Consider the following 25,055-nt stretch of genomic DNA (forward strand, 5'->3'; position numbering starts at 1 on the left):
TGGGCAGGAAGTAGGTCCTGACAAGGAACATCCCGTTAGAACATGCTCATCGAACAGTTCTTCTGGATAGCTATGCTAAAACTTAGAACTTGCTTGTAAAACTGTAGTTCTAAACATAAATGACTGATACCATCCTGAGTTCCATAAGGCATGAGCTTGTATCAAGAGTTATATTGAATCTACAGTTATGAGCCTATGTGATATAAGGACATATTTCTCTTATATCTGTGTCACAGGTTGTTTTTACATAACTTAAGTAATACTATTTGCTTTCTTATAGTTCTGCATTTTAAAACTGCATTTTTCTTTCAACAGTCAGCCAAATTGCGCAAGCTGCCACCCTTTCTTACTATCTCATTACTGAGATTCAATTTTGATTTTGTGAAGTGTGAACGCTACAAGGACACTAGTTGTTATACCTTCCCTCTGCGGATCAATCTCAAGCCTTTTTGTGAACAGGTTTGAACCATTTTATTTTTAAATTCTTTCTTTTCCTCTCCAAAGAATTGTTTTATTGACTTAATTTTCAGTCCATTTATTGCAGTTAAATACTATTTTGCATCCCTTGCTCTATAGGACAGGTATCGGCTTCCCTGGTTTTTGCCTATTGGATGACAATAGCAACACCACTCCAACTGTAGAACACAAATCATCTTATACATGCCCAGAGTCCATGTCTCCTAGAAGGATGGGAGGTGGGAGGGATTTCCAAGAAGCCTTGATTTAGTGTGTCCTTTTGAATATGTATAGTATGGATTTGTTCTTAGTTCTTTTCATTAAACTGTTCTTGAAAAAAATCTTTGAAGTGGACATTTTAAAACAAAATTGGACATGACCTTGCTTTTAGAAAACTTAGTATTGATTGGGTACTTTGCTATTTGAATTTAGTTTATTTTGGATGCAATAACATCACATTTCTAGAAGTTGAACATGCAAATAGACTTTTATGGGTCTCGAGTTTGTATGGCTGGTGATGTAACTTGGTAGCATGGGCAAGGCATTGGGCTTAATCCCCAGTATTTCAAAACAAACAGAGCAGCACAAAAGCTGGACGATGGTGGCCCACATCTATAATCCTAATTGCTGAGGAGTCTGAGATCTTAGGATCACGATTCGAAGCCATCCCAGGCAGGAAAGTCCAAAGAGAATCTTTAACTCCAATAAACTACTCAGAAAAAGCCAGAAATGGTGCTGTGGCTTAAGTGGTAGAGTGCTAGCCTTGAGCACAGAGAGGCTCAGAGACAGAGCCTAGGCCTGACTTCAAGCCTCAGGACCAAAAAAAAGCACAAAAATAAAGTTTTAATCCTTAAGACACAGGGAGAAAAATATTTGGAAAACAAATTCTGAAATCATGAGTTTTTATGTGTATCTCTCATGTTTGCCTGAACCAGATAATTTAAATACTACCCACTTTAAAACTACTACATCAGAAATTTAAAGTATCTCTTGAAACATGTCCTCATTGAATGTGATTTTTTGAAAAGATTTTGATTTACTTGTTAGTACAGTAGTTTTTCTGTTCAGTCACTGTGGTTGTAGAGCCTACTACAGAAAACTTTGATCATAGAATTAATAGTAAAGCAAGAAAGAACCTCTTCCTTTCATGGAACCACCTCCGAACAAGACCAGGCTGGTATTCACCATTGTTGAGTTCCTTCTCTCTGAGGAGTCTGAAGTGTCAGGAGCACTCTGGCTTTTACTCTAAGGCATATTACAACCTGGTCAGAATATACAGCAATTGTGATATTAAACACATAAGAGAGTCACCACAAAAACAGTTTTCTTTTGCTAAAAGCCTATCACTGACTTACCTTGTGTATATCAGCTTACATGATCTAATCAAAGCAGGTAAAAATAACAGCTTTTTCAGATACATGGGTTCACATAACTAAGAGGCAGAAACTGATTAAAATAGTATGATTAGCAGTAAATCAAAGAATTAAAAATTTTAAAGTTTAAATCTAGATATTTACCTTATGTTTTATGACTCCTTTTTATTTTATTTTTATTATTGTACCTTAATTGTACAGAGGGGTTTTGCTGTGATATTTTCATACATTCATATATTGTACTTTGATCAGATTAACCCCTCTTTTTTAACCTTCAAATACCAGTGATAAACTGTGAGGTTGACTAATTTCAGTAGCTGAAATTCTTTTTTCCTTTTGATTATATTTCTCATCATTGTATGTAGGTAACGGATACATCTTTTTCTGCTTTTAGAGTGAATTAGATGACTCAGGATATATGTACGACCTCTTCTCTGTCATTATCCACAAAGGCGGCTGCTATGGGGGACACTACCATGTCTACATTAAGGATGTTGACCATCTGGGGAACTGGCAATTTCAAGTAAGCATAGAAAGTCCTTCAGATACAGTACAGTGTCTTTCCCTAGCCCTGCCTTCCTCTGTGCCTACTGTAGTTTGCTTATCCAGAGTCAGTTGAAACATTTTTTCCAGCTGGCAGTGTGTTTCCTCTTTGTTGAAACATGAAACATTGATTTGCAAGTTTGTTATCAAGTTTATTGTTGAGGTGGTACACAGAGGTGGCGTTACTTGCTGTAGTTAGGCAGCATATTTCAAAAGTAATGATTCTCTTTTTCTTGTCTTCCTTTGGGGTTATGGTTTCTTGAACATCTGTTTTGTTGTCATGTCTTCAGAATCGATCAGGTCTTTCCTAGAAATGCCAGGATCTTTCTTCTGTTAAATGACTGGCATGAACAGGCAGGCGTTCTTGGATATGGTTCTGCTCCCTTCACTATTTATCCGGTCTTTTATTTTTTAGGCCTTTGTGGGGGAGGAAAGGGGAAACAGGTTCTTGCTTTGTAGCTTAGGCTGACCTCTAACTCAAGATCCTCCAGTGCTAGATTACAGGTGTATAACACCATGCTTGGTTGCTAAAGTAAGGTCTTCATTATGACTGAAAGAATAGAAGAATGATTGCCAAGTGTGCTTGGTGTCTTGTCTTTTTCCTTTTCCTTTTTCCTTTCCTTTCCTTTCCTTTCCTTTCCTTTCCTTTCCTTTCCTTTCCTTTCCTTTCCTTTCCCTTCCTTTCCTTTCTTTTTTAAATCAATCATGAGGCTTCAACTCAGGGGCTGGTTGCTGTCTCTGAGCTTCTTTGCTCAAGTCTAGTGTCTACCACTTTGAGCCATAGTGCTACTTCCATATTTTCTTGTTTATAGGATGTTCTTTGAATTTTCCTTATGGAAGTGTTTTTTGTTTCTCCTCATAAGGAAGGTGGTGCTAATGAGGACCCTCTTAGACGCTTCAAGATGAAGCCTGACAGAGAAGTCATCCTTTTGATTCAGGAGTTAAATTGTATAACACCTCTTAACTTTGGGGAAGGGTAAAAAACAGGAACTTGAGTTCAGTCACAAATAGCCAATAATACAATTGATCATGCTCCATAATAAAATTTTAATGAGGAGCCAAGTGTGATGGCACATGCCTATAATCCCAGCACTGAAGGCTAAAGCAGGAAGATCATAAGTTCCAGACCAGTCTAAACTATATAATGGTACTCTGACACAAAAAACAACTAGATGAATAAATTGAAGGAAGATTCCCTCTCTCTCTCTCTCTCTCTCTCTCTCTCTCTCTCTCTCTCTCTTTCTCTCTCTCTCTCTCTCTCTCTGTATATACACATGCTCACTTTAAAAACTTAAATGAAGAGGGGCGGGGGGAGGCTGGGAAGGGATGTGAAGGGTAAACAAAGGAGGAGGCTGCAATGCTTGATAAGAAATGTACTCATCTTACCCATGTAATTGTAACCCCTCTGTACAGTATGTTCACAAAAAATTAAAATTAAAATTAAAAAAAAACTTAATGAAAACTCTTGAGAAACAAGTTTGTGGAGTTTCCAGGTTGGTGAACACATCCATGCTCTGGGAAGGTAGGCCCTGTATTCCTTGGAAACAGAAGCCTCCTCACTCCACCTTCTCATGTTCTTAGGTCATGCCTCAGTGATAGAGTACCTGCCTCGGAAGCACAAGAGTACCTGTGTTCAAGGCCCAGAACCACCAAAAAAAAAAAAAAAAGTGGAAATCCTTAAATTAGAGTTTGATCAGGCTGAAGAACAATCAGCCTGTAGACCCCAAATCAAGATGGGACTGAGCCCTCAACTGTGGGGTCTGTGATATTAGCAGGGATTGTCAGAATTATAGATGACACTTCCCTGGTGTCAGAGAATTGGAATATTGGAGGTTGTGTGAAAAACCATGGGCCTCAATCCTCAAAGAAGGCCTCAGGCTTCCAGTAGAAGCTTAGTTGTCTGTCAACAGGGTAGTATCCTCGCCCACTCAGATGCTGAGCCAAAGCCCCTTGCACTGTGATCTTTCAGACAACAGAAACATATTGCTTACAACTCTGGGACCCACTCCTTTAGGAAACCCAAGTGCAAGAAGCCAACAGACTTTGTGTTTGTAGGGCTCACATTGCTTCCTAGATAGCACCTTCTTGCACAAGTGGCAGTCAAGCTCCTGCGGTCCCCATTTATAAAGGCCCAGAGGCCTCTGTCCTGATATAATGCAGTAAGGATTAGGTTTCAACATATATAGTTGGGTAAATACAATGGTCAGATCATAGCACTTGGGGAGCTAGAAGTATCAGTTCTAGATTTTATCCCTAGATTGCCACTTCATTTCCTGTCTTCTGAGGATGTTTCTATGTTCTTGCTAGTTCAGCATGTTTAAATAGTATATTCTTAATTCTTTTGTTTTTTACTTTAGCATTTTTTATAATTTTGTAGCAGGATGATTGGATGTAGTCTGTTCTATTCTCTCTCTTTCTCTATCTTCAGTACTTAGATTGAACTCAGGGCCTTGAACTTCTTAGGTAGGCATTCTACCACTTGAGCCATGTCCCCAGCCCTGTTTTTTTCTTGATTATGTATTTTTGCCTTGTGTTATTTAGGTCTATTTGTACTCATGGCCTTAAGCCAGTTTAAAATACTTTTGCAATGTGTAATTAAGAAGGAAAAAAGACAATTTCTCTTTGTTATCCAGTTCAATATGGGATGGGGTATAAACTTTTTGAATGATCAGAAATGGTAGAAAATATTTAAGCTTGAGTCTGCAAACATAGGTAAAGACTTTTGGATGAAGACCAGAAAATATTTTGAACTAAAAACCCATTATACCAAATTATAAAGGACACCTTGAAAGCAGTGCTCAGCTACAAAATGGGTTAGAATCTACTTTGCTTACCTCATAATTCCAGTATTCAGATATAGCCAGAGAGCTAGAGTGACTTTTCAAGAATTGTATACTGGGAAGGGGTGACATTGCCCCAAAGAAATATACTCATGACTTATATAACTGTAACTCCTCTGTACATCACCTCTATAATAGCAATTAAAAAAAAAAAAAAGAATTGGCCAGGCACCAGTAGTTTATGCCTGTAATCCTGGCTACTCTGGAGGCTGAGATCTAAGGATCATGGTTCAAAGCCAGTCCGGGCAGAAAAGTTCCGAGAATCTTATCTCCAATAAATCACTAGAAAACTGGAAGTGGCGCTGTGGCTTAAGTGCTCAGGGACAGTGCCAGCCCCAGAGCTCAAGCCCCACAACCAACAACAACAAAAAAAGAATTGTACCATGAAAGCTGGAACTCAAATCCAGGTCGCCTGATTCCAAAGTGCACACATAATGATAATGATGCTTTTACCATCATTTCTCAGTGGCATGGACTTTCCTGTTTCTTTCATTCCGTTTAAAGGATTTGTCAAAGAATCTCTTTTAATACTTCTCAGGAAGAAAAGAGTAAGCCAGATGTGAACTTGGAAGCTCTCCCAAATGAAGAGACTGATGATCCACTGATGATCCTAAAAGCCATCTTATTACAGGTAGCGTGGATCTGTCTATGTATGTATTTGTGTGTATGTAGGTATTATAAATGCATCTATGTATGTATTCACTTTAGTCAGACTGGTACAAAGCTACCATACAATTGAAAGTGGTTACGTCGTAACTTAATCATCTCTTTTAAAGCCCTATCTTCAAATACAGTCACATTCTGAAGTATTTGGGCTTAAGAATTCAGCATATGAATTTTGGGGAGATATAGTACATCCTGTATACAACTACATTTTATCCATTTTTAAGATTCATTTATGCTTTGAAATATTCATTAAGGCATTACTAATCTTCTAGGTTGACATTTAAATATTTCTTTTAAAAATTGTAAGTAGGTATCCAAACCTTTTTGGATACCTACTTAGTGATTTGGGATATCTTTTTAACATTTTTTCTATAGGTCCTGGGGCTTAAACTCGGGCCCGGGCACTGTCTCTAAGCCTCTTTGGACTCAAGACTAGCACTCTACTACTTAAGCCACAGTGCCACATCCGGCTTTTTCTCTCTAGTTTATTGGAGATAAAGAGTCTCATGGACATGTCTGCCCGGGCTGGCTTCAAACTGCAATCCTTGGGGAGGGAAGGGATGGTAGGGGAAAAACAAAGGAGGAGGTAACGATGCTCCATAGGAAATGTACTCATTACCTTACTCATGTAACTGTAATCCCTCTGTATAGTATCTTTACAGTAAAAAAATATATACTTAAAAAAACAACAACAAGGGGCTGGGAAGGTGGCTCAGTGGTAGAGCGCTTGCTTTGCATGCCAGAGGCCCTGAGTTCGATTCCTCAGCACCACATAAGCAAAAAGAAAAAAGCCGGAAGTGGCGCTGTGGCTCAAGTAGTAGAGTGCTAGCCTTGAGCTGAAGAGCTGAGGGACAGCGCCCAGGCCCAGAGTTCAGGCCCCACAACTGGACCCCCAAAAAACAAAAACAAAAACAACAACAACAACAACTGCAATCTCAGATCTCAGCCTCCTGAGTAGCTAGGATGACAGGTGTGAGCCACTGGTGCCCAGCTGATTTTGGATGTCTTAAGACTTTGGGTTTCTTTTGTAAGGAAAAGAGCAGTCTAATATCTGTTGATCAACTGGGACAAAAACTCTTGAAAAAGACAGGAATATCATGGAACAAGAAGTACAGAAGACAACATGGACCACTGCGAAAGGTGATGCATGATATCAAGTTGATAGGCTTCTGTCCCTGGGACTCTTACTCTGATGTCCACAGCACAAATTCTTCTATAGATGGATCTTTAAAAAGGTGAAAGTAAAAACAATGCTTCTAGTATATTAAATAAAACTGAACAAAACTAGAGGTAAGTTCCTTACTATTTCCTGTTAGGCTATTTATCAAGAAGTAAGCAAAACTAGGGGAGGTGGCCGCTAGTCACAACAGAAAAAAAACAAAAATACTGGTACTCCAAACCTCAACTGGTTCCCTAGGCTGTCAGACTAGACGCAAAAGTGATATTGCCAGAAATATGAGATAACAACTGTCTGGAAACAAAAGCAAAGCATCAGAACCCTCTTAACATTTTGGAGCCATTTCTAGCACTGAAAAGCAAAGTATTTACCCATTCCTGTAAGTGTTTAAGTGCATTCTTTATTTACATCACTAAAGAAATCAACTATTACTTGCATGGTTTTGGGAAATTGTGTTTTTAGGGCATTTGTCTATGGTATCAACTTTTTGGCATGAAGTATGTAAATAATCACCATATTACATGTCTTATTATCTGTAGGGCCTGAAGATATATTTGTTCTCTTGGTCATTTTTGGTATTGCTAATTGTACCTTTCAGCTATCTTTTTTACTCATTTCACTTGGCTTTATCAGCTTATTGAACTTTTCCAATTACACAGCTTTTCCTTTGTTGTTTTCTCTCAGATGAGTGTGACAATCTCTTCCTTTTCATTCATTAATTAATTAATTCAGGGCTGGGAAGGTGGCTCAGTGGTAGAGTGTTTGCCTTGCATGCATGAGGCCCTGGGTTCGATTCCTCAGTACCACATAAGCAGAAAAAAAGCAGGAAGTGGCGCTGTGGCTCAAGTGATCAAACACTTGCCTTGAGCTGAAAAGGTGAGAGACAGAGCCAGGCCGAGTTCAAGCCCCATAACTGACCAAAAAAAAAAGATGTTTAATTCATTACATTTAGTATAATGACGGATGTGGTTATATTTGAGGCTTCCTCCTTGTTATTACTTTTTAAATTTTCCTTTATTTTATAGTTTGTTTTTCTTCTTCCTTTTGGAAAAAGCAAGTAATTTTTAGTGTTTCTTTTTATCTTTTGCCTACTTGCTTAGTTTTTAGTGGCTGACCTCTGGATTGCCATATGTGTGTGTGTGTGTGTATATTGTGTATATATATATATATATATATATATATGTGTGTGTGTGTGTGTGTGTGTGTATGTATCTATCTATATATATTTATTTATTTATTTATATTATAAACTAATATACTTTTTTTTTTTTGGGTCCGGTCATGGGGCCTGAACTCTGGGCCTGGGCACTGTCCCTCAGCTCTTCAGTTCAAGGCTAGTACTCTACCACTTGAGCTAACAGCGCCACTTCTGGCTTCTTTCTTTTTTGCTTTTGTGGTGCTGAGGAATCGAACCCAGGGCCTCAGGCATGCAAGGCAAGCACTCTACCACTGAGACAACTTCCCAGCCCATGTTTGTTTTTTTGTTTTTTGTTTTTTGTTGTTGTTTTTGTTTTTGGGGTCCAGTCATGGGGCCTGAACTCTGGGCCTGGGCACTGTCCCTCAGCTCTTCAGCTCAAGGCTAGCATTCTACCACTTGAGCCACAGGGCCACTTCCAGCTTTTTTTTCTGCTTATGTGGTGCTGAGGAATCGTAAACTAATATACTTTATATCCATTGTAATTCCATCACTTTCTACTATTGTTGTCTTATATTTTTGTTATTACATATGAGGAAAAATTCTACCATATGTTAATTAAGTTGAACATTTTAACGTTTAAATGACTTTGAGAGAAGTTAAGGAAAAATACTGTTTTAATTTGATCCGTTACAGTGCTCATTTCTCCTTCAGGTTCTCCAGGTTTACATTGAATAGCACTTCCTCTCAACCTAGAGAACTTTGCAATTCTGCGAGTCCAGAGCTGCTTGTTAAAATTGCACTCAGCTTGTTTGTCTGAGAATCTTTGTTTAGCCTTCAGATTTTAGTGGTATTTTTCTTGGATAGAAAGATTCTAGGTTAATAGTTTTTTGTTTACCCATCAGCACTTTAAAGATGCCATTCCATTGTGTTCTGGCTTCCACTTTTTTTCTTTTTTCTTTTTAATTTTTTTTGGGGATCTAGTCGTGGGGCCTGAGCTCTGGGCCTGGGCACTGTCCCTCAGCTCTTCAGCTCAAGGCTAGTGCGCTATCACTTGAGCCATAGAACCACTTCCGGCTTTTTTTTTTCTGCTTATGTGGTACTAAGGAATCCAACCCAGGGCCTCATGCATGCAAGGCAAGCACTATAACACTGAGCCACCTTCCCAGCCCCCCACTTTTTTTTCTTAAGATGAGAGGTTACCTGTCATTTTAAATTTTGTCTAATGTACTTTCCTGCCCTGGCTGGATTTGAACCAATATCCTCAGATCTAGGCCTCCTGAGTAGCTAGGATGACAAGTGTGAGCCACCAATGCCAGCACTTTTTTAGAAAATGGTTCTTGATATGTAACCCAGACTGTCCTGTAGCTCATGATCCTCTGGCTCAGCCACCAAAGCTCTGGGATTACAGACGTGACATACCATACCCAGCTGAGATTTTTTTTTTTTATCTTTGGTTTTCAGCACTCTGGTGCTTGCATTACATTTGCTAAATTTTTATATTGTGTTCAGAAGTCTTCTGGAAAGAATTTGGCCACATTTCTTCTGCTTTTTTCCCCCCTTTGGCTTGAGGACTTCAATTACATGCATATGAAATCATTTCATATTTCCTTGGACATCCTGGGGTGTGTTTTTCTTTATTTCCTCCTCTTCTTCGATTTGGATAATTTTCATTAATCTATCTTCAGCTTTATTCAGTTTTATTGTTTTTTTTTCTTGCTATGTCAGGCTTGAACTCAGGGCCTGAGCACTGTCCCAGAGCTTCTTTTGCTCAAGGCTAACACTCTGCCATTTGAGCCACAATGCCACTTCCAGGTTTTTCTGTTTATGTGGTACTGAGAAATCAAACCCAGGGCTTCATGCATGCTAGGCAAGTACTCTTCTACTGAGCCACATTTCCAGTCTAAGCTCTACCAGTTGAGCTTTCTATTTCAGATAATTGCATTTTTTAGAATTCCTACTTAGTTCATTAAAAGTATCCATTTCAGGCTGGGAAGGTGTCTCCGTGGTAGAGTGCTTGCTTTGTATGCACAAGGCCCTGGGTTTTATTCCTCAGCACCACATAAGCAGAAAAAGCCAGAAGTGGTGATGTGGCTCAAGTGGTAGAGCACTAGCCTTGAGCTGAAGAGCTAAGGGAGAGTGCCCAGGCCCAGAGGTTAGGCCCCATGACTGACAAAAAAAAAAAAGTGTCTCATTTTTCTGCTGTTTAATTATGTCATATACTTTACATATAAACTTTTCTTTCCATTTGTAATAAATTATAGTTGTATATGCCTATGGAGTACAAAGGGATGTTATTTTTTATAATTACAATGTATAGTAACTAAACCTAACTAACACATTTAGCATTTTAGATTTTTTTTGAGATGAGAACATCTAAAATTTCCTTTCTGATTCTGAGCATTTTATTTTTTATTTATTTTTTTATTTTTTGAGTCAGTTGTGGTGCTCTTCAGCTCAAGGCTAGCCCTCTGCAACTTGAGCCATTTGCCACTTTTGGTTTTCTGGTGGTTAATTGGAGATAAGAGTCTCACAGACGGACATTCCTGCTTGGAGTTGGCTTTGAACCACGATCCTCAGATCTCAGCCTCCCGAGTAGCTAGGATTACAGGTGTGAGCCACCCAGTGCAGGCTGCACGTGGTTTTTTTTTTTTTTTTGGTTTTTTAAAATTTTTTTGGTGGGTCCAGTCGTGGGGCCTGTACTCTGGGCCTGGGCGCTGTCCCTCAGCTCTTCTGCTCAAGGCCAGCGCTCTACCGCTTGAGCCACAGCACCATTTCCGGCTTTTTTTTCTGCTTATGTGGTTCTGAGGAATCAAACCCAGGGCCTCATGCATGCAAGGCAAGCACTCTATCACTGAGCCACCTTCCCAGCCCCGAGTATTATTTTTATTTGCTCAGTTTTTGCTTTTCATGAGGCTTGAACTCAGAGCTTGGGCATTGACCCCAAGCTTTTCTGCTCAAGGCTAGTGCTCTACCACTTGAGCCTCAGCTCTAATTCTTACTCTTTTGGTTGTTAATCAAAGATAAGTCTAAGGACTTTCCAGCCTGGGGCAGCTTTGAACTGTGATTATCAGATCTTAGCCTTCCGAGTAGGATTACAAGTGTGAGCCACTGGCTCCCTGATACATTATTATTTTTCATATTCCATCTACCATCCAGTGTATCTGAAAAAGATGTTTCCTGTCTAATGGAAACTTACACTGGCCATGGTTCCCCTACTCCTCCCCCAAGTACAATGTGCTAGACCCTGAATGTCATGGAGGGTGTGTTCTAGAGATTCAGAATGAGGTTCTTTGTCTTGAGGAAGTTTTACATTGCATTCTGTCAAGCCCTTATATTATCTTGACTCTCTTTGGACCCATGGAGGCTGCAGTTTGGGTTTTGGGGGTGAGTCCTTTGCAGTTTTGCTTTTACTCCTAGAGAGTAGCTGTCTTGGGCTGGGAAGGTGGCTCAGTGGTAGAGCGCTTGCCTTGCCCTGGGTTCGATTCCTCAGCACCACATAAGCAGAAAAAAAAAGCAAGCCGGAAGTGGTGCTGTTGCTCAAGTGGTAGAGCGCTAGCCTTGAGGTGAAGAACTGAGGGACAGCGCCCAGGCCCAGAGTTCAGGCCCACCACCAGACCCAAAGAAAAAAGAGAGAGAGTAGCTGTCTTGGGGCATTAGTCTTGGGTGTTGTCTTTCTTTCTAAGCCTGGGTTTAGCTAACTGCCTTGTGGGTAAAATATAGCCTGCTACCCATTTTCACACTGCCCTGCACCAAGAATTTTTCAGTTAATTGGTTGCTTTTTCAAAGATTATTTAAGTGTATTAACAGTGTCCTCGATTTGGTCTCTAAAATGTCTGCCATCTAGCTCTTTGAGAAGAGCCGTCCCCTTCTGACTTGGCAGCTCTGCTCAGCTGCTGAACTTCCCAGCTGGGTTCCTTGGAGTTGGTCTTGAGCTGTCATTCTAGGAGTTAGCCACGGATTAAAGGGGATTATTTGGGGCACCTTTGTAAGATTTTCCCCCCTCCTTCTAACTGGTTCTCCCAAATTCCAGCTCAGCCAAGTGGCAATGTGCATTCTATCCCAGCATGCACTGCTGTGAACTGGAAGGTGAATTAGATTAGAAATCACCTAATGTAATCTGTTCTTTGAATTATGTTTACTCCACTTTATACCTACCTTTGGGTACAAGCTCCACAGCTCTTTGCACTGTTTTATCTGTAGGTTATTGCATTTATCAGGAGGATTAGGCTAATGAAAACTCTGCCATTTCTAGAACCAAACAACACTGAAGTTTGAGGCTGAGAATTAATCTCCAATTATTGAACAAAGAAAAACAGCTAGATGTTCAGAGCGTTTATTACTTAATACTTTCAAATTACTGAAATTTAATTGTCCCTAAAACAAATTAGCTACAGGATTGTTTGAACATCTGTTCTCATAGCAATATTGACAGTATCCTTGGGTGGCCATATGGCCTCGGCTCTTCAGTGTGTAATAAAATATGAGGGCTTTTGTTGTTTTGTGTTTGCGGTGCTGGGTGGAACCCAGAGCTTTGCACGTGGTAGGCAGGTGCTGTACAGTGACCTGCTTATGATTAAAGAGTTGACATGACCGTAATTACTTGTTTTTTTTTCCAAAATAAAATGAGAAAATAACCTTTCTCTGTTGGATAATGAAGTAAGCCCCAAGAGCTTTTTGTTTTGTTTTGTTTTTTGCCAGTCCTGGGGCTTGAACTCTGGGCCTAGGCACTGTCCCTGAGCTGCTTTTGCTCAACCACTTGAGCCACAGTGCCACTTCTGGCTTTTTCTCTATTGGAGATGAGTGTCATGGACTTGTCTGCCCAGGCTGGCTTCGAACTGTGATCTCAGATATTAGCCTCCTGAGTAGCTAGGATTACAGGCATGAGTCACCAGTACCCAGCTCTCAAGAGTTTTTGTTTATAAAATGTATTAATGCTGAGGGAGAGGAGGGGCTACCAGGCTACATAGAAGTTAGGGAAACCGGCCAGGACAGAGCAGGTAGGGAAGGACAGGGAGGAAGTGAGAAAGGAGTTCTGTTTTTTGTGCTTTTTTTAATCCAACTCTTTAGTAAGAACTTGAAATATGTCTTTTGCAATTATGACATATGCCTTTGTGCGCTGGTTTTCTGATCTTTCCTGTCAGCTTCCAGAACAGACCGCATTCACTACAGTTAACATTTAAAGATCACTTAGTCTTAGGATATTACAAAAGCGTTTTTTCTCCCTAGTAACTTTTTCATACAACATCATTCACGTGATGTAAAATTCAAATGCTTTTTAGATTGTGGTTAACAGCTTCTCCTTTACCACAGCTTTTAATCTGTTTGAGCCCTCTGACTTTTATTAAAGGTTTATCATACACAGGTGGACTTTTTTTTTAACCTTACAGGATGGGCTAATAATAAAGAAGAAGTGGGGGTTGAGGGAGTTGGGAAGGGATAGGAAGGGGAAACAAAGGAGGAGGCAACAATGCTTGATAAAAAATGTACTCATTATCTTGCCCATGTAATTGCAACTCCTCTGTACGACAAAAAGAATAAAGAAGAAGTTAAAAAAAGAGAAAAGCAAGGAAGGGAGGGAGGGAAGGAGGGTTTTAAGTGGTAGAGCATCTGCCTAGCAAGTTTGAGGCTGAGAGAGAGAGACAGAGAGAGACACAGAGAGAGAGTCAGAAAGAGAGTCAGAGAGCGAGAGCGTGTATGTCAGAGAGAGAAGGGAAGGAGGAGGGGGGTAGTGGTTGGGAGGGAGAAGGGCAGGAAGGGAGGGAGGGGAAAGGAAAGGGGAATAGAGAAGAGAGGGAAGGGGAGAAAGGGAAGGAAAGAGAAAGGATTTTTTTATCCTAATTTTAAAAATATTTGATTTTTATTTGTTCTATATAGTTCTTACAGCTCCATTCTCAGATATTTCTGCTCAGCTCAGATGAAAGTACAGTTAGTCTCCTGAAGAACGGTTCTCTCCAGGCTGAGTCTGATTTCCAAAGAAATGATCACCAGACTTCAAAATGCCCGGGATTAAATGGAAGCCCCACTTGCCCCCACTGGTTTGATATCAATGATTCCAAAGTGCAGCCAATTGAGGAGAAGGATATTGCGCAGCAGTTTCAGGGGAAGGAAAGTGCCTACATGCTGTTTTACCGGAAGTCCCAGTTGCAGAGGCCCCCTGAAGGTACGGAAAGAAGGGTGCTCTGGCTTGCATTAGTTGATGACTCCAGAAGAACATCAATGGTCAATGCATTTTATCATTTTAAGAGATTTAATCTTGGGATTTTTAAAATATTTTAAAGCTAAAGTTAGAAAGTGTATTGTGCCAAATCTAACAGTTTTTCGTTTTATAGAAAGAGTATGTGGGAGGGAGAGGAGGAGTATGGGAAGGGATGGGAAGGGGAAACAATGAGGAGGCAACAATGCTTGATAAGAAATGTACTTGTTATCTTGTCCATGTAATCGTAACTCCTCTATATGGTATTCTTACAATAAAAAATAATAAAATGAAAAGAAAGAATATGTATCTATGATAGTATTTTTCTCCCCTATAATAACTGAGGCCTTAGTTACATTTTCAGAATGTTTGTGTTAGCAAACTTGGGTATGATATTCTAGTGTGCAAGCTAGGCTCTGTAATTCAGGCTGTGTTGTCTTTGAGTTTTAAGTGTCCAGGGTGTTATTTTTTTCCCCCTTTAACCTTCCTTTACATACAACTGAAATATCTTTGAAGCACTCTGGTTAATCTTCTAAGAGAGTCCTTAGATGCAGGTTAACCATTTCAGACTAGTAGTAATGAAGAGTACCATTTATCTGAAGCTAGTAATGTGAATAAATCAGTAAGACTTTCTGGTCACTTAACAAAGTCCACTCCAAAGCACACCTTAGATTGACTTAATGTGCTTAGATTGATTTAGCATGATTAGAAATTAAAATGTTACAGCAGGGCGCTGGTGGCTCACGCCTATAATCCTAGCCACTCAGGAGGCTGAGATCTGAGGATCTCAGTTCAAAGCCAGCCCAGCCAGAAAAGTCTGTGAGACTCTTTATCTCCAATAAACCACTAGAAAACTGGAAGTGGCACCGTGGCTCAAGCAGTAGAGCGCTTGCCTTGAGGGACAGTGCCCAGGCCCTACCAAAAAAGAAAAGATAAGAGAATGAGAGTAGTGATCATTTTTATAAAGGCTAGAAATAGGGGCTGGAAAGGTGGCTCAGTGGTAGAGTGCTTGCCTTGCATGCATGAGGCCCTGGGTTCGATTCCTCAGCACCACATAAGCAAAAGGAAAAAAGCCGGAAGTGGCACTGTGGCTCAAGTGGTAGAGCGCTAGCCTAGAGCTGAAGAGCTGAGGGACAGCGCTCAGGCCGAGTTCAGGCCCCACGACCGGACCAAAAAATAAATAAATAAATAAATAAAAATAAAGTCTAGGAATAAGGCAGTGAAATATTGACAGAAGAATAAAAATTAACTTATTAAATTTCTAGATCTCAAACAGTTACAAGTCTATGCTGTTAACCAGAAAGGCTTTATATTTTTCTGGGATGGGAAAATTTTTTTAAAAGATGTGATAATACTTTTCTTTTTGTTCTTGTTGGTTGTGGGGCTTAAACTCAGGGCCTGGACTCTGTCCCTGAGCTTTCTTTTTTTTTTTTTTTTGGGGGGGGTGCCTAGTCCTGGGGCTTGAACTCAAGAACTGAGCACTGTCCGTGAGCTGCTTTTGCTCAAGGCTAGCACTCTACTTCTTGAGCCACAGCACCACTTCTGGCTTTTTCTGTTTATGTGATACTGAGGAATTGACTCCAGGGCTTCATGCATGCTAGGCAAGCACTCTACCACTAAGCCACATTCTCAGCACCCCTAAGCTCTTTTTTTTTTTTTTTTTTTGTCAGTTGTGGGGTTTAAACTCTGGCCCTCAGCACTGTCCCTGAGCTCTTCAGCTCAAGGCTAGCACTCTACCACTTGAGCCACAGCGCCACTTTCCTTTCCGTTTCCTGGTGGTTAATTAGAGATAAGTCTCATGGACTTTTCTGCCTGGGCTGGCTTTGAACCATGATCCTCAGATCTCAGCCTCCTGAGTAGTTAGGATTATAGGCGTGAGCCACTGGTGCCTGGCCCCCTGAGCTCTTTTTGCCTCAGGCTAGCACTCTACCACTTTGAGCCATAGCCTTGCTTCTGATTTTTGAGTGGTTAATTGGAGATAAGAGTCTTAGGGGGACTTTTCTGCCTGGGTTGGCTTTGAACTTTGATCCTCAGATCTGAGCCTGCTGAGTAGCTAGGATTACAGGCATGAGCCACTGGCTCCCAGTTCATTGTAATATTTCGGCTTGGATTTTATGATGACAGAAATATATATTAACAGAAAAAAATCTTATTAGATGATGAATTCTCTTTCACCAAATTGAGTTTTAGAATGAGCATAGATAGAATGCATACAAAGGGTAGAAAAAGCATTACACAATAAATAAAACCTGGAGGTTGCTAAAGGAAATAACAAATGTATTTTCTCCTAGTCACTTTAGTGAAGTCATAGTTCCTCTGTGTAAAAAAAGGAACTTTAGGTTGGGTACTGGTAGGTCACATGCCTCTCCCTTTCCCTCTCCCTCTTCATTTCCTCCCCTCTCTCTCTCTCTCTACACACACACACACACACACACACACACACACACACACACACACACACACACACCTCCCTTTCCCTCTTCATTTCCTCCCCTCTCTACACACACACACACACACACACACACACACACACACACACACACACACACACACACACACACACACACACACACACACACACACACACACACACACACACACACACACACACACACACACACACACACACACCAGCATTATGTTCATGACTAGTTAGAAACCACTGTAAAGTTTAGCAGAAAACAATTGGTTAGCATATGCTACCTCCAGACTGTACTGATATGCAATCATTTGTTTAAAACAGTATATACAATGAAAAAGCAATTTCAGATTTGCTGACTATTCCCAGCTGTTTACAAGGAAAGTTTTGTGTGAGTATTGTATTGGGAATGAAATGATATAAAGTATCTGTTACATTTGTAAAAATAATTCCAGAATGTTTACAGTTGCTGATTGTTATATTTGTAATCAGGACAAAAATAATGTTGTTCTCTTTTTAAAAGTATACTTAAAGAAAATTGAAAAAAAGAAAAGAAATAACCAACCCTTTAGGGGTTGAAGGAGTGAATGGCTCCATTGGTAGAGCGCCAGCCAAAGAACGAAAGCAGAAGGTGCTGAGTTCGAGCCCAGGTCTCAGACCTAAACAAAAGAAAATTGAAGAAATGGGAAACTTCTAGCTTGGCTGGAAAAAAATCCATTTCTCAGGTGGAAAAACTGAGATCCAGAGAACATGTCTGTTCACACAGGTACTTAGTAGCAGCTTTCCTAGTTCCCAGTGCAGTTCTTTTGAGTTTTCTTGCTGCCTTTCAGGAACTCGATTTCATTTAGTAGCACACATTAATGAAAAGTTTCATTCACAGCTCGAGCTAACCCAAGATACGGGGTTCCATGCCATTTGCTGAAGGAAATGGATGCAGCCAACACTGAACTGCAAATGAAAAGGTAATTTTAAATTCCTCTGGAGAATACAGAATTAATTTAGGCCTTAAACGTTTAATAATGAGAATGTAAAATAAATAAAAGTCATCAGCCAACCTCTGTTGGGCTGCTGAATTTTTAGATTAGGTCATGATTTACTTTGCAGTTATCCTTATCTGTGAGATTGAATAAATGGCCCATGCTAAGAAAGATTCATAGACTAAAAAAACATCGAGCACATAATTGTGCTATATCCTGGCCTGGCCTGCTAACTTACTGGGGTGCCAAGAGAGCTTGTCATTAAGATCTCCCCTTGTTTTCAAGTAGTTGTGTTGAATTGATAGGTGACATGGCCAATTTTCAAAGGAAAGGAAATATGAAATTTATAAACTACTGAGTGTGGTGTCAGTCTTAGCCAAAATCCTGTAATGAGAAGCTGGTGATCTCAGTGTTTTCTTTAGGAGCTAGCAATGGGTCCTGGAGAGCTGATGGGTCATTTGGCTTTCCAGTAGGGTCAGTAGGGCATTGGGCTAGGGAAATGTATGTTTCCCTTGTGGACTCAAGGGGCAGACTGTGTGGCAAGGATGTGTTCAGCATTTGTATGATGGAGTTAGAGCAGGAAGCAAAAAGACCAGGTACACTGACTGGCACACTGGGATCAAAGGAACTCTCAACAAAGATTAAAAGTCAAGAAAAAATTTAATAGATGGGGCTGGGAAGGTGGCTCAGTGGTAGAGCGCTTGCCTTGCATGCATGAGGCCCTGGGTTCGATTCCTCAGCACCACATAAGCAAAAAGAAAAAAGCTGGAAGTGGCGCTGTGGCTCAAGTGGTAGAGCGCTAGCCTTGAGATGAAGAGCTGAGGGACAGCGCCCAGGCCCAGAGTTCAGGCCCCATGACCAGACCCCCCCCCCCAAAAAAAAAAATTAATGGAATAAAACATCTGAAGTGCAAAAAATAGCCTGCAGGAATGGTCTGAATTAGTTGGTATTTAAAAACAATGAATAATAATAATCCCTGAGAGTTTTGTTGGTACATACTAAGATTCTTAATTGGTCATCCAAAAAAGCTAATACTTTTATTGATGACATTAATAGAATTATATCTTTAGTGTGGCCGCCCATTGCAACTCTTTACCAGTCACCAGGTGTGGAGTGAGAGGAGCGGACAAGGTCTGGGAGCCTGGAGCATATACTCTCACAAAGGTCTTGTTAGTGACTGCAGAAACTATTGGGAGATCCTGGGAGGTATAGTGAAAGTCGGGATATTGTAGAATTTGGTAGATCTGCTTCCGAGAAAATTACTTGAGCAAGTGTTATTTGTGCATAACTAGCTAGCATTTTGTCCCTCGCTGCAGTGTATCTCAAGTTTAGAGGAATCCAGGTGTCAACGTTTGCTCAGACAATTGTAGTTAACCTCAAAGTTTTCCTTTGGAATTCATGGTGCCAGGAGTGAATATTTGCTGTTCACTAAAAAACTTCAAATGAGTTATTTTGACAGAAGATTCCACTAAGCTAGAATGGAAAACACATTAGCATTGTCAAGTAAATATGTCGGTGTGAGATGAACAGTGTCTTTATAAAAACATGCGCATGTATTTTTATGTTTCTTTATAGAACAGAGTGTGATTCTGCGAACAATAATTTTGAATTGCATCTCCACCTGGGCCCTCACTATCGTTTCTGCAATGGGGCGCTGCACCCGGGAACCTCACAGGCAGAGAGTGTGTGGGATTTGACTTTTGATAAAAGAAAAACTTTAGGAGATCTCCGACAGTCGATATTTCAGGTAATTTAGTCTATTTCCTCTTGACAGAAGCATTAGTATAGATCCCAAGCTGACATTCTCCCTTTCAACTTACTTAGGTTACAACTTTTTTCAGTCACTTAGGAAAATTCTGTCAATTTATAGCAGGGTAAATGAACCAGACCTTCTCCCCTGACTCCTAAGTCTTTTTTTTTTTTTTTAAACAAGGTGTGACCAGGCTGACTTCAAACTTGAGATTCCCCCTGTCCCAGCCTCCTGATGCTGGTGGGTGCCTTCCTCCCAGCACTGTGAGTCTTTTCCACAGGTCTTCCTGCTCACTTTCCCAGCAGCGTTTCAGGTGGAGAATCGGGCCTGTCATATTTTGTTTAGGAGGGCCGGACAATTTGGACTTGTTGCTTATTTGAAATATAAATGAAAGCCAGGCGCCAGTGGCTTACGCCAGTAATCCTAGCTACTCAGGAGGCTGAGATCTGAGGATCACGGTTCAAAGCCAGCCCCGGTAAGACTCTTATCTCCAGTAAACCATTCACAAAACTGGAAGTGGTGCTGTGGCTCAAGTGGTAGAATGCTAGCCTTGAGCTGAAGAGCTGAGGGACAGTGCTCAACCCCAGATTTCAAGCCCTATGCCCAACAAAAAGAAAAAAAAAAAAGATAAATGAAAGAAACTTCTTTTTCAGAGAAATCGAGAGCATAAAGTTGAGTGTGTTGCATAAAACCAAGAATCACTAAATAAAAGCACTAATGTAGCATAACATTTATTAGTGAAATTCTGTTTTTCTTTTCATTTTGCACTTGTGGGCATCAAACCCAGGGCTTCACACACACTAGGCAAGCTCTTGGCACTGAGCAACAACTGAGTGCTAAGATCCATTGATAAGATATCCAGCTGTGTTTCAGTGATTACAGCAGTAGAATATATGTCCTGTTTTACCAGTGCTTTCACATAACCTATGCTAGCTGATTCTTCAACCTCACGAGGATATACTGAGTCCATTTTGAAGATGAATATTGTGATTTAAAGAGACCTAGCATTGCCCAGGTGCTAGTTAGTGATGGCACAAGGCCCAGCCCTGGCTGCCACCTCCTCTCATCTGTGTTCTCTCTGTAGTCATATTTATTTGTCCCACACCATCTCCTGACAGGAAAATGGGGCACAGATTTCACTTTTTATGTCCACCATGGGAGACCTTCCTCTCTAGTTCCTGAAGCATAGTGTGGGTGGAGCCAATGCTGCTTTCCCTCAGTAGTGTCCATTTAAAATGTTAGTGTTCTTAGCGGGGTGCCAGGGGCCCCCACCTGTAACCATAACCACTTAGGAGGCTGAGGTCTGAGAACTGTAGTAAAAAGCTAACTAACCTAAGCAGGAAAGTCTGTGAGACTCGTCTTAACCACCAAAAAGCTGGAAGTATAGCTGTGGCTCTACTGGTAGAGTGCTTATCTTGAGCGCTGTAGTGTTCAGGCCCTAAGTTTAAGCCCTACTACTGGCACAAAACAAAAAAACAAGTGTTCGTAGGAGTAGAAATTTGGAGGCTAGCCTGCTTGAGTAGTTTGTTCTTGGTAAAAATGGCCTTCTCATAAATTAAATAGAATTGTTAAAAAGGTGATTGGGTTGTGTACACCAGAATTCTTCTGTCAGTAATAAATATGGTTAACCATACAATTTATTTTATTCTTTTGTTTTTTTGTGCCAGTCATGGGGCTTGAACTTGAACCCAGTCTAGGGCCTGGGTGCTGTCCCTGAGCTTTTTTGCTCAAGGCTAGCACTCTACACTTGAGCCACAGCTCTACTTCCAGGTTTTTGGTGGTTAATATGAGTCTCATAGACTTTCCTGCCTGGGCTGGCTTTGAACCAGGATTCTCAGATCTCAGCCTTCTGAGTAGCTAGGATTACAGGCATGAGCCGCTGGTGCCCCACTTGATTAACCATCTTAGAGTTTGACTTATTTAATGAGTGGTGTTTAGTCCAAATTTGGTGTTGGTTCGGAATGAGAGTGTACATGTGCTGTGGGTATTGAACCTCGAAGTGTGCTAGTCATGTGTTACTCTGTATTGTTCTCTCTCCTATGCTACCATCCTTTAGCTGCTGCAGTTTTGGGAAGGAGACATGGTTCTCAGTGTGGCAAAGTGTGTGCCAGCGGGACTTCACCTTTACCAGACCCTGGATGGTAAGACAGCCGGCATCGGGGGCCCACGGCTCCCCCGCCTTGACCATAGTACGTGATCAGTGAAAGAAAAGTCATCCATTCGACTGTTATACTGTGTGAAGTCTTCCTCACACAGAAATGGTCTATACGTTGAGAAACTAAGGCTACCTTTCTACCACACACATTTATTTATATTAACACAAATTATTGAACCAATGGCTTAAAACTATTTGAGTCTTATTTATGTAACGATTTTTCTACTCAACTCACAGCTTCACAGTCTGCAGCAGGACAAAGAAAAGTACTTAAGTCCTTGAAATAATACCAAACAAAGATAGCAGCGGTAGCAGTGGTAACATTGTTTTGTTTTGTTTTATCAGTCCTGGGGCTTGAACTCAGTGCCTGGGCGCTGTCCCTGAGCTTTTTGCTCAAGGCTAGCATTCTACCATTTGAGCCACAGCTCCACTTCTGACTTTTTCTTTTTATGTGGTACTAGGAATTGAACCCAGAGCTTCATGCATGTAATGCAAACACTCTACCACTAAGCCACATTCCCAGCCCAATGGTAACATTTATTCTGGGATTCACTGTGCCAAATATTATGCAGGTTTTGTGCTAATTTATCTCATTTGATTTGCAAAACAATTCCTTTATACCCATCTCATAAATAAGAAATGGAAGCTGTGAGGCTTGAAGCTCACAGCATCTGCAGCAGCTAGTGACAGTCAAGGGGCCATTAGAGCATGAGTAATGTTCTGATGTTGGCTCTGTACTGACTGCTGGCCCGTGCTGGGCACACAGAGCTGGGTATTGGCCTTAAATCAAAATAAACACAAGAGAAGATAATGTCTGTAGGATGAAATAATTACTGCTTGTGACTTCTCAAACAAAGGCTTAAGTGTCCATCCTTTTTTTTTTGTCAGTCGTGTGCCTGAACTCTGGGCCTGGGCGCTGTCCCTCAGCTCTTCAGCTCAAGGCTGGTGCTCTACCACTTGAGCCATAATGCCACTTCCAGCTTTTTCTGTTTATGTTTTGCTGAGGAATCGATCCCAGGGCTTCATGCATGCAAGGCAAGCACTCTACCATTGAGCCACCTTCTCAGCCTGAATATCTCCTCTTTAATCAGTGGTATCTCATCATTCTAGGAGATGAACTGACACTGTGTGAAGCTGAAATTGCTGATGGAGAAGACATCTTTGTATGGAATGGAGTGGAGGTAAAAACAAAATTACTCAAGAAGTATACTTTAGGACATTCAGCATGTAGTTAGACTTTAGAAAACTACTGACATGTTCAATATATTTAAGGTAGAGTCAAGTTGTATGCTAAAGATATATGTCACTCAACTAGATATCATGCTCAGGCCAGTAATCCTAACTACTCAGGAAGCAAAGAGAAGGAAGACTGAATGGCGACTTCCTCTCACAATAAGAAGTTGGATGTGGTAGTGCAAGCCTGTTGTGCCAGCCATGAGGGAAACCTAAGTAGGGGGAGCAAGGCCCAGGCCAAAATGCAAGACACTATTCAAAAAAAAATAAGTAAAGCATAAGGAGCTAGGGAGCAAGGCTTACGTGAGAGAACATGAGAGGTAGCCCGAGCTCAAACCCTAGTACCACAATAAAGAGAGAGAAATGTATTGTCACCTCCATTGTGCCAGGCTGTGTCATGAGGGTTGGTGAGGGCGCGGCCAGAACCACTGAGCTAGAGGGGATATCAGGTGCAGGACCATAGTGAAGGGGGTACAGAATATTTTGACCACCCTGGCCATCCTTGATCCGTTCAAAACCTCATCTCCAACACAGATAACTCCTAAGTCTCTACCTACAGCCCAGCTTTTTCTTCTTAAAGAAAATATGGATAAAAGGATTTTTCAAAATAAAATCTAAAATGGCTCCTCTGATATTTGTGAAACGTGGTTTTTGCTTGGAAGAAAATGAGGGTCATCTTGGAAGAGCAGTTGTTCACAGTGACATGGCGCTGGTTTCCTGTGGCAAAGGTCAGCTGTGCCGGTGGTTGTCTCCATGTTGCCCCAGGTTGGCGGAGTCCAGATCCAGACTGGTGTGGACTGCGAGCCGCTACTGATCCATGTTCTTCATGTGGAGACAAGTGCAGAAGGAGAGACGCAGGGGCAGTTGGTGGAGACCCCACATGTCTTCCCGGCAAATGCGGAAATGCGGACTGTGTTCACTACCTTGGCCATGCCAGTCGGCGTCATCCTGGTAAACCTTGCCGAGCCTGGCGGGGACGAGTGGACTGCCATTCCCCAGAAAGACTTGAAGAAGACGTTCCGAGAGCAGGGGCTCAGAAACGGAAGCTCGCTTTTACTTCAGCATTCCCACAGTGCCAATAACAGGTAGCGTGCTGAAAAGAGGAAAGGGGAGAATTCTAAGAGTTAGTTTTATCACAATACCATCCTGTAGAAGTCTGAAGCTTTAATGGTCAGAGTTAAATATGTCTTCATTTCTAGCATTCTGAACTGTTTTAGGTTACACATGTTAGAGGAAAAAAATTATATAGTGAGTTGTTTGTGCATAAATAATTCAGGTGTCTCTCGTTCTGTAGAGTAGTGTTAATTAGTTGGCTATAAAGCAGAATCCTATCAGTTGAATTCCACTTAGCACCAATTATAAAAACTAAACACCTATTCTCACAAAGGAAGTTCCTGAAATTCTTCATGAGGAAAGAATTAAGATTGTGTCTGGATGTTTTGTTAAAGAGATCCCAAAGGCAACTCAGCTTTCCGGTGACCCTTTTCTGATTTTTGGGTATTCCCCCTCCCCCAGCTGCCAGTTGGGGCATCTGCTGAGGAATTGACCTTGAGTCCCATAGTCACACTTAAAGCTCAGAAGCACCTCCCCTGTCACCGGATGGGAGTACATTTCTTAGTCAGCGTGTTATAGCTGAGATAAAACACTTCCAAAAAAGGACTCATACTAGCCCATCTCATCTTCCATCTGTAGGAAGATTTTGTTAGAACAAAATACTGTCAGCATCTAATACGACTGGGAAAGTGGCTCAGTGGTAGAGTGCTTGCTTAGCATGCATGAAGCCCTGAGTTTGACTCCTCAGTACCACATACACAGAAAAAGCCAGAAGTGGTGCTATGGCTCAAGTGGTAGAATGCTAGCCTTGAGCAAAAAGAAGCTCAGGAACAGTGCCCAGGCCCTGAGTTCAAGCCCTTGGACAGGAAAGAAAGGAGAAAAGAAATGAAAGAAATGGAAGGAAGGAAGGAAGGAAAGAAGGAAGGAACGAAGGAAGGGAAGGAAAGAAGAGAAGGAAAGAAAATGCAGATATGCAGTATATACAATGACATACATGATACCCTGAGTCATGGCACTCCTGTGCAGTCTGCACAACTGCACACACCTACCTGTTATAAACGATCCCTTAGTTCTGAAAATAG

General features: G+C 41.1%; 1 protein-coding gene across 6 annotated transcripts in view; it reads left to right on the forward strand.

The window, feature by feature from the left end:
- The window catches only part of Usp40 (ubiquitin specific peptidase 40), a 65,241-nt gene that overhangs the window by 13,852 nt on the left and 26,334 nt on the right, over window positions 1–25,055 (forward strand). For 5 of the 6 annotated variants that reach the window (XM_070013402.1, XM_070013622.1, XM_070013457.1 and 2 more), the window contains 10 exons: window positions 316–459; window positions 2,224–2,352; window positions 5,751–5,843; window positions 6,911–7,018; window positions 14,068–14,353; window positions 17,686–17,767; window positions 19,358–19,529; window positions 21,589–21,673; window positions 22,798–22,868; window positions 23,686–24,005. In XM_070013402.1, the coding sequence (XP_069869503.1) occupies window positions 316–459; window positions 2,224–2,352; window positions 5,751–5,843; window positions 6,911–7,018; window positions 14,068–14,353; window positions 17,686–17,767; window positions 19,358–19,529; window positions 21,589–21,673; window positions 22,798–22,868; window positions 23,686–24,005 (1,490 nt within the window). The remainder of the gene's footprint in view (window positions 1–315; window positions 460–2,223; window positions 2,353–5,750; window positions 5,844–6,910; window positions 7,019–14,067; window positions 14,354–17,685; window positions 17,768–19,357; window positions 19,530–21,588; window positions 21,674–22,797; window positions 22,869–23,685; window positions 24,006–25,055) is intronic. The other variant, XM_070013539.1, reaches the window with a different exon arrangement.

This window comes from Dipodomys merriami, unplaced genomic scaffold, assembly GCF_024711535.1.
Source record: "Dipodomys merriami isolate MVZ:Mamm:240054 unplaced genomic scaffold, mDipMer1.0.p SCAF_1, whole genome shotgun sequence".
NCBI classification, from domain to species: Eukaryota; Metazoa; Chordata; class Mammalia; order Rodentia; family Heteromyidae; genus Dipodomys; species Dipodomys merriami.